The sequence below is a fragment of the Rhododendron vialii genome, chromosome 4a (genome assembly GCF_030253575.1).
Source record: "Rhododendron vialii isolate Sample 1 chromosome 4a, ASM3025357v1".
Classification (NCBI taxonomy): domain Eukaryota; kingdom Viridiplantae; phylum Streptophyta; class Magnoliopsida; order Ericales; family Ericaceae; genus Rhododendron; species Rhododendron vialii.
Window position 1 is genome coordinate 29,510,924 of NC_080560.1, and position 18,648 is coordinate 29,529,571.

An 18,648-nucleotide genomic window follows, 5' to 3' on the forward strand; every position below is an offset into this window, starting at 1 on the left:
TGTGGGTGCTTTTGTGGTGGGTTTTTCTACGTTGTCTTGATGGCTTTTCGTGGTCGGAGAAGAGTTTTGTTTGTTTGATGTCCTTAATGTTCGTTTGTGAGTTTAGACCTCCAATGTGGTTGCTTTCCTCCCTCCTTGGGGGTTGCTCCTTTGTGGTTTTCGTATCAATGAAAGCACCTCTAAACTTTGACCAATTTGTTGGGCCTGTTTCCTTCTTGGGACGTTCCAAAAAATTGTCTATATCTCAGAATCTATAATATTTTTTATGATTTCGAAAACTTTGTTTAAAAATATAAATTAAGATCTATCAATCAAGATTCATATTGAATTTATAAAATATTATAGATTGTGAGATATAAATAATTTTTTAGAATGTCCCAAAAAAGAAACATGCAAAACAAAGTGAGACAGAGGGTAAATTGTGAGCCATTTGATCTAGTCATAGGTCTACGACTCCACTAGATCTTCCACCTTAGGATTCTTCACACCCTCCACTGCGGCGTCATCAAAAATCTCTTCATCCATACCTGGCATGAAATCTCAGGGCAATATAGCACCAAGAGTGTCATTGAGTTACACAACCAATCAGTAAAATAAAGCAGACTACCCAATACCCCACATGCATGGCATGGCATGATAAAAATTACTGTACATAGCAAATGATAAATCACATGAGAGTGAAAATATATACTCCGTAACACATATAGTTTTATGAAGCACATAAGATTCATTTCCAATCGAACAATACTGGTTAAATCCTCATTTTATGCTTCCATCCACTATGATCATATACACTAAGTTCTCATAAGCTTGGTTTCCATTTACCCTGCCTAACTCTTAGGTCCAGGATGTGACACGGCTAAAGACAGAGCACGACTCTCCAGACATAGTATATATGGCTCAAGTCGTAGAATGGGTCAGGTCATCCAGCAATCGATCTTTGATGTGCCTTGATGTGATGATCCATCCGGACGGATGTTTTGAGCCATGCTAATCACTGAAGATTAGGTTAGCCTAACATTTTCAATATTGGAGGATGTCATTTGCTTAATTAATAAAGCTGCAGGTCCGTGCTTGTGGGAATCCCATACCAATCACTTCATCTTTAGTCAAACGATTGATTACGATCCAATAATACTTACAAATACAAATAAATTAAACTTTATAGTATTAGGTACATTTAATTTGGAGTACATGTCCGCGAGCCCCAAAAATTATCGGTACAAATACGACATGGATATAACTACTATTTAAAAACATCTGGGTTTCATGGGTTCCAAGCAATAATTTCTATCACACGAGTTTACCTAGTAATTTTCTTAAACTTAAGTTCCACAAATTTTTTATTTTTTTATTTTTTGTATCGAAGCCATATTGAATTAAAACTGCACTTCGAAAAATCCGTGTATTCGGCATCAAAATTTTACGTTTGTTTGCGATATAAGACAAATAAAACCACCACTAGTATAATTACAAATTACACTACAACCAATTGATTTTAGTAAACACTTCATCTTGTTAACAAGTGGAATGTTCCTCTATATAACCTCTCCAATTCTTAAAGTTCATACACCACCCAAACATCCTATACAACTTCTCCCCTCTATCTCATGGCACAACCCAATCTGGTGAAGATACTGGACGTTTGCAGGGTGCCTCCGATGCCTCCCTCCTCCAACTCAACTGTCCAAACATCGCTTCCTCTCACGTTCTTCGACATTTTCTGGATGAGACTTCGTCCAAGTCAACGCGTATTCTTTTATGAATTCCCCGTTTCAAAAACAACACTCATAGATACCATCCTTCCTCAACTGAAACACTCCTTATCCGTCGCCCTCCTACACTATCTACCACTCGCCGGAAATCTCACTTGGCCACTGGATTCCGACAAACCAATTGTCCAATATAATGAAGGTGATACAGTTGCACTTACAGTAGGAGAGTCTGAAGACAATTTCTACCAACTCTCAAGAAATGGTTTTCGCGAAGTCGAAAAATCCCATTATTATCTACCCTGCTTATTAGCATCTAAAACAGGAGTACCAGTTCTAGCCTTGCAAGTGACTTTTTTCCCAAACGCAGGGTTTTCCATTGGTCATGCCGCCCACCACGCTGTATTTGACGGGAAATCCATAACCATGTTTATGCATTCATGGGCCTCCATTTGCAGGCATGGCGGAGACTCAACTCTTACACCTGACCTAACTCCTTTTTATGACAGGACCATAGTCAGTGACCCATTTGACATCGAAAAATCTTACATACACGGCTGGTTGGCACACGAGGGACCCAACAACAGAAGCCTCGAGATTTGGGACTCGAAAGCTGAAGAGGATGCTATGTTAGGCACATTCAAACTGACACAAGCAAACATAGAAAGTATCAAGAAGTGGGTGGAAGCTAAATGGCAAGAGAAACATTTAGAGAAATCAACATTCCATCCATCAACATTTGCAGTAACCAGTGCCTACGCATGGGTTTGCTTAATTAAAACTCGAAAATTAACAACCAAGAATGTACATCTTTACATCAGCGTTGATTGTAGGGCTCGCTTGGAACCTCCCATCCCTTCTACTTATTTTGGGAACTGCATTACAGGTTGTGTCATAGGTGTGGATACAAACAAGTTGATGGAAGAAGATGGGGTTGCCGTAGCAGCTAGAGCAATTGTTGAAGCAGTTGGAGGTTTGCATGATGGAGTTCTAAAAGGGGCAAAAGAGTTGATACCCAACTTACTTTCTATACAGAAGGAAGGTGGTTTTTTGGTAAGTGTCGCATCCTCTCCTCGGTTTGAGGTCTACAAAATTGATTTTGGGTGGGGTAGACCAGAGAAGGTGGAGATGCTAATAGAGAACAGTGGAGCTTTATCTCTTTCAGATTCCAGAGATGGCAATGGTGGGGTTGAGATTGGGATAGTGCTGAAGAAAAACGAAACTGAAGCATTTGCTTCAATGTTTACTAGCGGTCTCAAACATCATCAAATCCATCAAAGTTGAAACAGTTAGGGCAATAGAGTTCATGGAGGATATAAGTGTAAGAATATGTTCTTGTATGATACCCTATTACAAAATTATACGCAATACGGTGGGAATATTAAGAACTGCATCCGAATATAAGAAAACTGAGCTTTGGCTTACTGAGCATGTGCTTTGGTCGGAAGAGCCACCTTCCATATATCATCTTCATTCAATGGTATGTCTCTGTTATTCATTGATAAACATGTCTACTGTTTTAAAACACTAGCCATCATTAAGTGAAGATTCAGCAAATGCAAGGCCAAATGGCCAATCTCCGTATTAACGACAATACACATCCAACACTGAGTTCCACCAACTCAGCTGTTCAATGTAGATACATAATGTATATGAACATCTTTATAAACAAGCAACACAAAGTAGATAAACCTTGCAAAGATTGATAAAGAAAGATAGAAAACTACCACACCCCTCCCCTTGAATGTCGATTGGGTGACAAGTTGAAACATCACCTACTAGGTTTATCAAGGTTAATGTAGTAGCTCGATGCGCTTTGCGACCCAGGATCAGAAACAATAACAACGAATGAAATCTACAAGACATTAGAACTCTACTCAAACAATTAGAATAAAACAACATAAAAATAACATAATATAGAGACATGAAAACAAAGATATTAAACAAGAAAAATTGGCCTGCACTTTTATGAGGCGTGTAATCGCTGTCCTAACATCATTTTTGCCTCTCTAAGTGAATTAGCGGACACCAATGGCTCCAAGATCCACAAGTGAATTGTCCGTGGTTTTTTGCTTGGGTTGTTTAGACCCCAAGTAGTTTCCAAGTAGTACTTTTGGTACTTTCATTTCTCATTCAAACACACCCAAAAAAGAAGGCAAGGGGCCTTGAACCCCACACCAGCTAGCTGTTCCAAAGAACAAAAAAAAAAAACCAACTCAATTAATACAATTAGACAAACTACATAGCATGCTAACAGCAAAAGCAAGCAGATAATGGGATGAAATCAAACGTTCCAACTCTCCTTAATCCATAGCATTTCAGCAATGCACTTTACACAGGCACATGGCAAGCCCTTGTATCCCTATATAATGTTCCCCAACTGCCTCATCTCCTCTCTTGGCCTTAAAAATCCTAGCATTTCTTTCATCCTAGAGGTGGTAGATTGTAGCAGAAAAAATCAACTTTAGAAGAGAATTTGAGGCTGTTGCTTGTCTGCATCTTTAAAGCAGGGTAACCACCACGGTTTTGAAAATGCCCCAGATGGAAAAGAAATGATCACAGTTTTGCCATGAAACCAAGATGTTATATGGAAATCAATCACAACTAGTTACCTTTTTATCGTAGTTCTGTCAAGTATCTATCACCGTTTATAACCGTGATGAAAAGTAGGGGACTTTTAATTACAGCCCGATCGATCACAGTTTTATAACCGTGATCAAAAGTAAAAGACCACAGCTAAAAACCGTGATATTTTAACTTATTTGTAGTAGTGCTCCTGATCAAAGCGCATAGGGCTTCTAGACACCACACCCAGCAAATTGCGCCACACCCAGCAAACTGCGCCACACCCAGCCAGAGGAAGGACAAAGAAAAAAGGGAATGACATTATTCGCTAGCTTTTCTCTTATCTTTGCTGAGAAGCATGCCAAATTTTAAAAGGACAAGATATCAGTAAATCCAGATCTGGGAATTTCAACATGATGATATAAAACTGAAGGTCAAAATCCTTAAAGCAAAATGCTAATATTGAAACTTAGTGTTCTTGGAACTCATTTGTTGCATTTAGATTAGGGGTGGCAAACGGGCGGGTTTGGGTCAAATTGGGTGAGTTGTTAGTGGATTGGGTCTTTAATGGGTCATTAACCCATTTAGACCCATTAACTATGAATCTAATTACCCATACCTGACCCGACCCATTTATTTTAAAGCAAACCCGACCCGCTCATTAACCCAATTACATATATACTAAAAATTATGATCGAAAAATTAGAAAAGTAAAAAAAAGTTATGATCGAAACTCATAAATTTTTTCAAAAAGACGAGAATAAGTACGGAGTAAATTTTTTTGTCTTATTGATTTTTTTTTTTGTCTTTATTCAAAAAATTATAAGTTTCGATCAAATTTTTTTACTTTTCCGATTCCTCTCATCAAAACAAATTAATAAGTCACAAAAATATGACACAAAACAAAAAAAATGCAAAAAAAATTTGAATAAGGACAAAAAAATAAGTTAATTTTTTAATCCAAACTCTTTGCGGGACTACTATGAGAGAAATTTATTCACGGCGGAGTACAATTTCACGGGTTCATTCGCGCAATTAATGGATGAGATGTGTTTTCAATTTTGACTGGTCAAAATAATTATTACCGGTCACAATTGATTTTTAATTTGAACCATTCAAAATATTTTTGGACGCGTGTGATTTAGTACAAAACAATTGAATAAAAGAGAGAGAAGGCCATGCTCTAGGAGATTTGGGGGGGGGGGGGGGGGGGGGGGGGGGGGGGAAGAGAGAGAGAGAGAGAGAGAGGGGGGGCCGTACTCCTCCACTTCCCAATTGCAAAAGAGACCAATTAAGAGATGGAATTTGGTGGGTTACTTTCATTGCCCATTGGGTCATTTAAGTTGACCCAATTGATGCCCAATTATGACCCAACTAATAATGGGTTAGCTGGGTTTGAACCCATTCTTACCCAACTAATAAATGGGTTGGGTTGAGTTTATTTTTTAGTTGATGGGTCTGGATTTGTTAATGGGTCTGGGTTCAATTTGCCACCTCTAATTTAGATGCATCTGAACACCTTTATGAACAATGAACACTAGCTAGTATATAAACATTACAATTTACACGCATTGGTACACATGAAAATTACAACACACAATAGCATCGCCTTGCATTGCAGCTGGGCAACAAGTTAAAACCTCATGCACTTGGTTTATAAGCCAAAGCAGACCTAGCAGACCAGAAATAATAACCCCGATAAGCATGAAACGGAATGAAATTCAATTCATATTCCATAGAGGTCACAATAGCTATGTTCTCCTATTAAAGATAACAAAGAGGGATAAGAATGCCGGCAAATAGATGTCAAAGTCAAACACTCGCAAGACAGAACATCAAGAATGGAGATTTAAAATCCACACTTTCAAACCTCAGAAATGCTACACACACATCCCCCAAAAGGACGCACACCGTATCCTGTTTCATAGCCGCACCTAATGTTTTTTTTTTTTTTTGAGTAATGCAGGGTGTCCCGAGCTAGCTTGCGCACACGTCGAACGCTTACGCGTGAGGTGAGATGGCCCCAAGAGTTGTTGATAAGGAAAATCGAACCTAAGACGGTCTCAATAAGATCTTAGGATGGTGAAAAAAACCTCTGCACCTAAAGGTTTGTAACTAATATCACCAAAGATTGTAATAAAGACCCCAAACAATCTTCGTAACTTTTCTCTTCAAAAAATCTCAGTAAACGTATTAATTGGTCGATAACATAACAACATGAACACACATCAGAGTTTTTCTCACCTTATAAGAAGGAACTAATTTAGGTAGGGTGGTTATGGGACGCAGCGGTAAGGGGAACCCAGAGCTCCTAATGCCGATCTCTCCCTATTCTTGACAGAGTCACTGACGAGAATGTTGCTTAACCCCCAAATCCGCCTCCCAAAACTACTTTGAATTTTTACAACTCGATCCACTTACAAGACCTGGCTAAACGGTCTCTGACTCTGTAATGAGTTGCGGAGGTGTAGTTGTAGAACATGTGAAAACACCCCAATGTTTTGTGACTTCAACAGATAATGAACCAAATATTTCTGTGTCAAATTGCAAGTGAATTTAGAAAAATAACAATTGATGCAGATGCCTAGAATAGAACCCGGCCGCTAAAGATTACGAAACAACTACTACTAATTAGGGCACAAAAGTCCCCTGCGGTAGTGACGGTTGATAACCCTAATTACTAAGGTTTAAATGGGCTGGAAATTAGAATCATTTCTCTATTGAATGTCGACAACCCAGATTTCGGCATTTCCTTAATTTGCTCAAGCCCATGGTCACATTAATCTTTCAAATTGCCCAGCACTCTCGCACTCTCCCTTCAATCGGATCCTCGTGCTCACGAATTTTACCAATTTGGGATGTGTTTCAAATTCATGTTTGTGCGCGACTTAGGTCACATTCATTGGTTCTTCTGGGCCCTACGTTTAAGGATTTGGAAAAATGACGACCAAAGACGTGTTTTATAATTAATACCCGCTAAAGACATTTTCAGCATTAAAAAATATTCTCAGTATGTTCTCGGCTAGTATTAATTATCAAAACACGTCCTAGGCCATAATTTTTTTTAAGAATTTTGAATTCTAATCATTATCATATTTCTCTCCAATTGTTACTTTCATTTTTTCTCTCTCTAATCATTAGTCTTATTTTTTTCCTCTCTTTAATCATTACTCATATTTTTAATCATTACTCTATTTTTTACACTCATTACCTACCGGTCCAAATCAAAAATCCCAAAACGAATGGGTTCGGATGATTGTCAAAGGAGTTGCAAAAGTTTGAAGAGTTAATTCTAAACCGGTCCTAATATTGCATTTCATAGCCCACCAAATCCTATGAGGTAAAAGTGCAATGCTCACTAAGTCCCGTGGGTGTAATTTTACTTCTTTACCCCATTTAAAATAACAACAAATGAACACAACCCATCATTTAGGATTTCAAATAAATGCAGCTCATCCCCCACCACGCCACCGCCACTACCATCATGCCGCTGCCACCACCACCACAATGACCACCACCACCACCACCACCATGCCACCACCACGCCACCCTCACCGCCCCCACCACTGCCACCGCCACCACCACCACCACCACCACGCCGCCGCCGCCGCCACGATGCCACCATCACAACCGCCGCTGCTGCCGCCACCACCACCACCACAATGACCACTACCACATCGCCACCACCGCCACCACCATAATGCCGCCACCACAACCACCACCATCACTCCACTATCACCACTACGTCGCCACCACAAAAATCACCACCACGCCGCTGCCACCACCACCACCACCACAATTAACAGTGTTAATTTTTGTCTAAATTAACAGTGTTAATTTTCATATAAATTCACACCATAATTAATAATATTAATTAATTTCTAAATAAATTAATAGTGTTAATTTTCATATAAATTCACACCACAATTAATAGTATTAATCAATTAATGAATAGTTGGCCCATATAACCTCCTACACCACCACTCCACCACCACCGCCACGATTAACAGTGTTAAATTCTGTCTAAATTTATAATTAACAATGTTAGTTTTCATTTAAATTCACACCACAATTAATAATGTTAATTTTCATTGTCTTCATTTCTTAGCCAATTATCAATTAAGGAAAGGATAATATATGGAAAAATCTACGGTACACATCCCTATATATGAAGGATTCTTAAATTTGGATAAAATTTAACATTGTTAATTATAAATTTAGACAAAATTTTAACACTGTTAATTGTGGCGGTAGTGGTAGTGGAGTAGTAGTATAAGAGGTTATGTGGGCCATCTGTTAATTAATACTGTTAATTGTGGTGTAAATTTATATGAAAATTAACACCATTAATTTAGAGAGAAATTAACGCTGTTAATTTAGATAGAAATTAACATTGTTCATTGTGGTGGTGGTGGTGGCGGCGGCGGCATGGCTGTGGTGATTGTGGTGTCGATGGTGGTGGCGGCATGGTAGTGATGGTGGAGTGGTGGTGGTGGCGGTAGTGGTGGTGGCGTTGTGGTGGTGAAGGAGGTTGTATCGGTCGACTGTTAATTTAAACAAAAAATAACACTGTTAATTATGGTGGTGGTGGTGTATGAGGTTATATGGGTCGATTGTTAATTTAGAGAAAAATTAACACTGTTAATTGTGGTGGCGGCGGCGTCGTGGTGGTGGCGGTGGTGTTGGTGGCACGGTGGCGATGTGGTGGTGGCGGCGGCGGCGATGGGGGTCGTAGTGTGGTGGTGGCGGTGTGGCAGTGGTGGGGGTGGCGATGTGGTGGCGGTGGCAGTGGGGTGGCATCGTGGTGGTAGCGGTGACGGCATGGTTGTGGTGGTGTTGGCGGCGGGGTGGTGGTAGCTGGATCGTCTCTCTCCAATCATTTTTTTTACGAGGGGTATTTTTGTAAACAAAATAATGAAGAGGACTTACTGGGCTATAGGCTCTTTAGGTAAGATTTAGTAGGCTATTCTTCACATAGACAGGACCGGCCCAAAACTTCGGTCTGTTTTATGGAAAAATCTCAGCTCAGAACAAAAGCACGTAGTAATCCTAAATTACAAGTTTACTACCCAAACTAGGCCTAGCCCGTGACTTTATAGGATAGCCAACGGTACAGAATTAAAACTACTTTGGGTTTTGACTTAAAAAGTCAAGTGATTTTTCTTTTTGTTTTTATTCAATTTTGTTTTCCCTTTTTGTTAATTTTGTATTAAATTTTTGCTACTTATTAATTCGTGCAAATGAGAAGAATCGAAAAAATACAAAATTATGATCGAAACTCATAATTTTTTTAATAAAGACAAAAATAAGTCAAAAAAACAATATTTTATTTTTTTGTATTTTTAAAAAAAATATGAGTTTTGATTAAAACTTTTTACTTTTCTAATTTCTCTCGTCGAGACAAAATAATAAGTTACAAAAGTTTGATGCAAAATTAATAAATGTAAAAAAAATGAATAAAGACAAAAAAAGAAGAAGTAAAAGTGATTTTTTTTTTTTGTTAATCGATAGAGGAAGATCATTTTACATCAGATATGATGTACAAAATATAAACCTGGGATACTATATTAATTGTGAGAGTCCACGAGATAACTAAACCCAATAACTCAATTAATATAAGAAATAAGTTCATTATATGGTAGAAACAAAGAAAAAAAAGAAAAAACCTTTTAAGGGAAGAACACTCATACGCAGGTGGGAAGACTCGAACTCCTGACCTCCTAGTGAGATGCAAGAGTCCTGATCAACTAAACTGACCCCAATTAATTAAAAGTGACTTTTTAAGCCAAACCAACGAAGTCGAACATTTTGAAATTAATAAACAATGCATGGAAGTAAAATGCATTATTGCTTAGGCGAAAAATGCGGTCCTTACAGGTCCACCTCAGCACATGTTATTTGGCCATAATTGAATTTTGTACCTAATCTACAAGTTTTATTTATGGAAACAATGACATAAAAATAATACAATTTTTGCAATGAAAATTTAAATTTTTTTTTAACAATTCACTAGATATCAATAAATTATTTTAATTGATGGAAAATATTTGAATTTTTTCTTGAAAGAAATACATTATTTTCTAGTCTTCTTTTTTTGAACCAGACAAATATTTTGGGATGGAAATAGTATATATGAACATTCCAATCTGCAAACCCACATTTCTGCATAAATTTCTGAGAAAAGTAGTACTAATGACACAGATGCTAAGTCCAAATTGATGAAGTAATCATGAAATTGAACTGAAGGTATAATCTGGTGAAGAATGTGTAACATCGCTAATTTTGGAAACGTTAAATAGACATTTTTATTGAAAAACTAAATAGCGTATGGCTCGATATTACATTATGATCTTAACAAAAGTATTTTTATTCAACAAAACAAGAGGAAACTAAGGTTTCTATCTACTGCTCTGCCAGCTCCTCCGTCCTTACCAGCTCTTCAGCTCCAAAGACTTCCAAGGTCTAGTTCACTCTGTTCATCTATCAGATCTGACACATTATACCAGCGTCGCCACCAATATAATATGTCAGGATCACCAAAAGAAACACCATGAGCTAGAAAAGCTCAATAGAATAATCTATACCCACTAACCCTTAATTACAAACATTAAATCATAATATTAATGATTTCTACATAGTACATGCATATCTAACAAAATAGTTCAAAATGACACATCCATATTCACTATTCAAACTAACATTAGTGTCCATGATTTTCTAAGTTTCTCCTATGCCACTCGTTGTGGACCGTGTCTCCATTTATCACTTACCAAATCAACATTTCCAAAATCGTTTTAACACATCCAACCACTGTTCCGCCGTTCTAGTCTCCCGAGTATCCTCACAATGGTTTCGCCGCACCGGGTTCCCATTGGCACACAAAAATATTGAATTTGGCATTGGCTCCTCTCCACGGGTAACCAATCCACAATTCAAAACCCTTGGTTCCGCCGTTTCGGGTTCCTGAGTATCCCACAATGGTTCCGCCGCTCCGAGTTCCCATGTGGGTTTTCGAAATCATTAAACCAATTGCGTTGGCTCCTCTTCGCGGATAACCAAACCATAATTCATCCTTCGGTACCGCCGCTTCGGGTTCCCGAGTATACCACAATGGTTCTGCTGCTCCGGGTTTCCATTGAGTTTTCGAAAATAGTTTACACATGCACTCCTCACAATGAGCTACCAAGTCTGGCCACATTGCAGTTTCCAAAACATTTCTCTTTTTGCAAGTCACATCATTCCATTAACTACACCCTAGGTGTCATGTTTCTAACTTTCTCGATTTTCATGTCACGTTTTCATGCATAGACTCCGCGGTAGGACTTTTCACAAAAGTAAACATAAATCATTCATTGCAATCTTGAAACTAAACTAGCAAGATCATCCAACTCCATATTACTTATCAATCACAACTTAAAGTATAACGCCACATGCACGGACGCCTTTGGAGTGAATATCACTTATGCTTTATAACAAGACAAGTAATACAAGTAATTCAAATATACATACTCATAACCATCCTAAAGATCAAAATACGAATACTTCTATAAAATGGTAAAGTTTTATCTTTCGAAAGCCGTTCTTTTTTCTTTTGTGTGAAATTTAAAACAACATATGTTTATTAGAGTAAAAATCGTTTATTCAACATGCTCATACTTCCATTAGCAAGATAAGTTTGTTAATTATCATGCATTCCAAACATTATAAGTGATAGATAACCTTATATACTTAGAGAAAGCAATTAAGGATATTCTACGTATACTTAGAGATAATGGGAATGGAAAAATCTATCTTTCTTCTTGGCAGTAGAGCAGCTACGGAAAGTAAGTAGGCTATCGGGCGGAGTAACTTCTTACAGTAAGCTTTCGGTAGCTTCGAAAGAGAACGGTTTCTCTCGAAACTAGTTCGTGACTAAAGCTACTAAACTTTATGGATCGAAAAGGTGATTTAGGATGAGTTTCGTGAAGAACTTCAAGAAGAACTCAAGAACAAACAAGAACAAGGAAGAACAAAGAACAAATGCAAGAATTTTAGAGAGAGAAGTTGAAAAGCTTGAAGATGTGAGTTGAATGGTGAGAATAGGGTGCTATTTATAGCAAAAATTTGGCTTCCTCTCCTCTCCGCATGGCCGGCCTCTCTTTCTCTCTCCTTGCTCATGGATTTTGCTCCATTGTTTGGTCAAATCAAGTCTTTCAATCATGCCAAGACTTGTCACTTCCATTTTAGGCCATACCTTAGGTTATCACGAAGGGTTTTAGTCTTGTCATGTCCTAGGATGGGCTTTTCTTGCAAGAAAGAACAAAGAAAGTCTAGAAATAGGTTGTAAGGTTGTACTTAGGTTGAGTGTGAGGTTGGCTAAAAGAGATGACTTGATGGAGTGTACAAAAGCATGCACACACACACCTCTCTCTCTCTCTCTCTCTCTCTCTCTCTCTCTCTCTCTCTCTCTCTCTCGTACCATGTGCCTATATAGGTATATATATATATATGAGTAATACCAAGTAGTTTTAGGTCTAGGTAGTCTTACGTCTAGTTGAAAGAGAAAATGTCATGGAGAGCTTTCAAGTGACAACTCAATGGAAGGAAAATGATTAAGATTTTCCTAGAAAGTGTATCTATGCATGAATAGGCTCGTATAGGTATACTTAATATAGCTTATGAGGTACATATATACATATATATATATAAGTATATATGTATCTAGGAAAGTAACCCTAGAATAATTAGGCTTAAGGCTATAACTCTAGGTTTGCATGCATGGCATGGCTAAGGTTACTTCTTTTGGAAGCTAAATGATGACTTCCTTTGGTATGACTTGTCTTGTCAAGTTAATACATTCATTGGCAATTTCTAATGTCTATTGTCTAAGGGATAAAAATTTTCCTAGCATTTATTAACCATTGGTTAAAGATATAATGGTGATAGGTATGGCTTTGAATAACTAGTCATGGGATATAATGATCACCTCTAATGGTCTAATGGTTCAATTAGGGTTGGAGGGGTTCATAAAGCTCAAAGATGGTCAAAAAGATCCATCTATGGTTAGGAGATTGTAACTAGGTGAATTGGTAGTTCGGTTCTTCCAACTAATCGGTTAAAAACTAATTCTACTTGCTACGTAGGATTTCTAGTCAAAAAATATAAATTTTAAGGACTAAAATTTAATTATGATGGATTATTAGAAATTAAAAAGGAATTTCAAAAGCAATCCAAGTAATTAAAATAAAATTTAAATATTTAACGAAATTTTTATTTACTAAAAATCAGGGTCGTTACAGAATGTCTTATGAACAAAGCTAAACTTGATTTCGATGTAGAATCTACAAAAAAAAAAAAAAGCGTGCCATAATTCAGAAATTATATTTTTTGCGCTTAGTATAACTGATTATTTGTACTATAGTAGGATTTAGTATTACTAGTTACTTACACTATGGTAATTCGATTAGGCTCCTACTCAAATTCGGAAAATTCATATTTGATACAAATAATGTAAAAGATTTCTTTTGAAATTAAAAATGATTGGGTTGGATCATAATATCAATATCTCAATGGCTTTTTATTTGAAGACTACAAGAGAGTTGGACAAAACTCTTATTCTTTTTATCTCAAAAAAAATAAAAATTTCCCGCAAAAAATTTTAATTCTATGAATATACAAGTAACCTTCTTCTTCACATTCTATGGATAACACGCAATAATAAAAATGCACTACGAGAAATTTGATCAACACCAGCGCTTGCAAAAAGCGCTACAATAGAAGGTCTATACCAACGCTTTTTTTAGCTGCTACTAGAATGGGATTTCCCAACGCTCAAACCAAAAGCGCTGGAATAGACCGACCATTTCCTAGCGCCCAAGCAAAAGCGCTAGTAAAGGCCCCTCATTTACCAGCATCTAGAAAAAGCGTTGGAATGGACTTCCCATTTCCTAGCGGCCCAAGAAAAAGCGTAGAGTAGACCCAATGAAAAAATAAATTAACTGACCAAAATTTAATAATACTACTCTATGTTATACATTTTTTTAATACTCTTCAATCAAATGTGTAGCGATATCCGATCAACTTCATTCTTGGTATGATTGATGAATTACGCAATATGCAAAAGACAGACAGTTCGGAGCGAAAAATAAAGACTCTTGTGGGGGTCAGGTTGCGATCTAATATTTTAATGCCTAGGGATGCATCAAATGTTGTCCAATTAGGCGGTAGTCAATAGCCAATGATCTCCGATTTTGATGACAATGATGGAATAAATGAGATGTGAAATCCTAACGGTTCAGATTGACCACTGTAAAAATTGATTTGGTAACGACCTTTAAATTCTATACATTCAAAGCAACTGTTAATAAACTAAGTCTTGTGTTGTACTTGAATGTATGGTAGCCATTCAACCGCGACACAATTACGATGATTCAGACCGTTGGCTTTGTTTTTCTTGTTGATTTTATCATTCTCGTAAAAAAATATCTCGGTTAGGTTTAGAAAGCTTCTTCATCGAGACACAATTTCATTAACAAAATAGATTTTTTTGTCCGATCAAGTATGTAGCGATACCCGATTAACTTTATTCTTGGTAAGAATGATGAACTCCGTAATATGTAAAAATAAACGGTTCAAATAAAAAAATAAAGACTTTGGTGGGGTCAGAATGCATCTAATACTTTAATGCCTCGATCGTGACACAATCACGATAATCCAAATCCGTTCATTTTGTTGTCCTTGTTGATTAAATCATTCCCGTAAAATTTAACCTCAATCGAAATAAGCAATATTCCCATTAGATGTATTATTTGGGGTCGTCGTAGTAGTGGTTGGAGAAGATCTTGTAAAATATAAATATAAAAACTACTAAAATAAAGCTGTGGAACAAAAATAGAGCATAGAACATAAAAAATAATTCTCATGGGATGAGTGATTCACCCTTTTATAATAATCTACGTAATAGTTAATAAAAAAAAAAGATGTTAAACATATGTTATATTTCAAAACATGTAACCGAAAATAATATTTGGTGCAGTGATTGTGAATTGGTCAGGTCGGTAACAACACAAGTGCTCCAGCCTCCCGCATGTTGATTTTTGGTTTTTGGTATCTCTGCCAGCGCTTGCAACTGTTGGGAAACAAAGCGCTGGTAAAAATTAATCTATACCAATGCTGACAAAAAGTGCTGGTACAGTGCTATTATGGCGGTCGTGCACCAACACGTATAGGGCACAAAGGTCTATGGCAGCGCTATGTAGTGGTGTGCACGGGTCGGATGAGTAACAAATATTGTAGGTCCGCAAACCGAACTGAAGAGGGGTAAGAACCGTCCGCAAACCCGATTCGTTAGGTCGGGTCCGACCAAAAACCGAGTTGATCATTGTGAATTGGTCAGGTCGGGTAAGAAACGTACCAAACCGAACCCCGAACCGAAATCTAATTTTTAACATAAATTGAACCCGCACACATCCGAACCACATGTTCGACCCCCGCCCGAGACTTTTCGGGTCGGGTCGGGTTCTCGGGTGGACGGGTTTTTTGCACAGGCCTTGCGCTTTGCGACACATTTGCCAACGCTTTTGGCCACTGGCAAATCCCACTTTTCTTGTAGTGATGAAATCCCGTTGAACATTGTCACTCCTAAATTTAAATACTAGCTCTACCACCGAAAGAACTTTTAGACTGATCTTGCTTGAGTTGATAAAACCTAAGAGGTTTCGAAAATAAAAACTAAGAGGGAGCAATCCGTAGGGTTCACCCTTGATTACTTGGTCAATCGATCCTTGGGGTTTATACCTTCTCTAAATTTAATTACTGATACATTTTAAAGATTATGCACATTATAGTTTTTAGGATAAATTTCAAAATGGCACCTGAATTTTCGCTCCAATGTCACAGAAACACCTAAATTTCACTTTATATCAATTAAACACCCAGACTTCCAAAATCCCCAAATTAAGACACCTGCCTTTATTTTCCGTCCAATTTGTCAACAAACATGGTGACGTGGCATTTTTCTCCCGTTAATTGCCCCATTGGCACACAACACTCAATCATTGCAAAGCACACGATCAAAATCCCCTTTTCTCTCTCTCTTCACGCCCCCCTCCCTCTTTCACCAGAACTCGTTTTTCTACACGCATCCCTCACTCTGGTTAATCAATTCCATTTCAACAGCCAAACTTGTTTCTCATTCACAAATAATTTTCCTCTTCTTTTTCCCCAATTTGTTCCACAAAATACAAAACCCACCAAAACCCAGGAAAAGAAAAACCATAAAGAGTATCACAACTATCCAAATCAAAATCTTTCTTTGGTTATTACTGGAATTGGAAAAATTGGACAAATTGAAACTGAAGAAACACTGACCCGTACTGGTGATTAGGGGGGCCAAGCTGGTTGGTGAAGGCAACGACATAAATCGACAGGTACACGGTGCAATCAGAGAAGTTCCCGATGAATCCTCCGGTCAGGTAGTACACCGAAGGCTCGTGGTACACGACACACTATTGTACAGTGATTGGGATTTGGTAGTGATGTACAGAGAAAGAGAGAGAGAGAGAGAGAGAGTGAGAGAGGCAATGGAGTTAACCATTGCTACGGCAGCCGAGGAGGAGGAGGAGGAGTGGAGGGGAGTTGGGCTATGGAGGGGAGGAGGGAGGATCAGAGAGGGGTGGGTGAAAGAGGGAATGAGGCCGGGAGGGGGTGGGGGAGAGAGAGAGAGAGAGAGTAGGGGTTTAACAAAAAAAAAGAGAGAGAAGAGGGAATCGTGTGCAATGAGTTTACTTCCTAACATGTCTAGTGGGCCCATTTAACATCTAAAATGTGCCACATCAACATATTTGTAAAGGAAATGGATGAAGGCTAACGACAAGTGTCTTAATTTGGAGATTTTGAAAATCTAGGTGTTTAATTGATATAAAGTGAAGTTTAAATGTTTCTGTGACATTGGAGCAAAAGTTCAGGTGCCATTTTGAAATTTTTCCTAATTTTTAAATGTTTATCCTTACTAGCCCCCGTGCAGGACTTTAAAGTTGATGATATCTTTGGATTCGTAGAGTTAAAGTTGACGATATCTTTGGATGTACTTTTTGCGTTTGTCGTTCTTTTATTTTTGTTGGAATTTTGCACATGAATGGATTTTTGTTGGGACCCATCGTACTTTTTAGAGATTTTGTCTCTAAAATGGAAGTAGGGTCTCCATATTAATTTGGAGAATCAAAGACAATTTGGAGACCTAAATATCTAAAAAGTACGATGGGCTCTCCCATAAAGTGCAAAAAGTGAATAAATTACAAAATTTCCCTCCAACATGTCACATTCATTCTCTATTTTGGAGTTTTAGAGATGGGTTGGAGAGGCTCTAATGCATTTCTGATGTATACTCAACCTTTTTCCAATGTACTTTTATTTAGTTTATAAAAAAATTCTTTTAGTTGAGGATAAAAAAAAACAATACGTCTTTTCTTCTTATTGTCACATTTTTAGCTTCTTTGAAATTATTTCAACTATTTTCATTTCACTCAAGTTTTGTCGTATGTATTCATTATAAATATTTATTCAAATATTTTGTATTAGTGTGCATCCCTCAACAATCACTACTTTGTGCAATAATGGCACGAGAAGAATGTTCAATTTGGGCAATTTTTAATTCCATTGATAGGTAAGAAGCTTTTGATTTCGTCTTTACGTACAAATTAAAGTTTCTTTCTTTTTTGGGAAAAAAATCGAAATGGTCTCTGTAGTTTAGCATTAGTGTCAATTTGGTCCCTGCAATTTAAATTGGCTTGATTTACACTCTGTAATTTCCATTTTATTTCAACTTGGTCCAATTACAAATTGCCGTTAGCCTCCGTTAACCCTAGACACAAATGGGTCCATTTTCTTGTGAATTATCAAACCCTTTCTTCTTGAACCTCGCAGACCTAAAGCCTTTTCCTAAAAAGCAAAACAGAGTCACTTTTTTTTTCTAAAAATTGGGTTCTCTGACCGGTGTTCTTTTTTCTAAAATACTTGAATTATTCTTCCGATATTCAAGAGGTGACCAAACGCACCTGAACTCTATGCCCGGTGGTGATGAGTTTTTTTCTAAACCCCTTTTGTGGCCCGAACTATGGCCAGACCTGATTCTCCTTTACCCGGAGATATGTAGGCAGCTTGAAGAAAGTTCGGTCCCTTTTGAAAATAAAATCCACTTCATTTTCTAAAATTCAAACATTTTTCAAAAGTATCTGAACCCCTTTTATAGAACACAAAACTCCTCATTTTTTCTTTCTTTTCAAGAACCAAGTCACAATCCATAGGAATCGTATCACTTATTCAGGCCGTAATCTCTCTCACTCCTTCCCCCCCGAAGGCGAACGAGACACGTTTTGGTCGAAGGTAAAATATC

The 18,648-nt window shown here is 37.6% G+C and overlaps 1 protein-coding gene across 1 annotated transcript; it reads left to right on the top strand.

Moving 5' to 3' along the window:
* Nucleotides 1-1,284: 1,284 nt before the first annotated feature.
* Nucleotides 1,285-3,121, top strand: LOC131324687 (malonyl-CoA:anthocyanidin 5-O-glucoside-6''-O-malonyltransferase-like). Its single transcript, XM_058356764.1, has one exon. It carries the CDS (start codon nt 1,611-1,613, stop codon nt 2,994-2,996), a length of 1,386 nt encoding a protein of 461 aa, XP_058212747.1. The 5' UTR covers nt 1,285-1,610; the 3' UTR covers nt 2,997-3,121.
* Nucleotides 3,122-18,648: the final 15,527 nt, after the last annotated feature.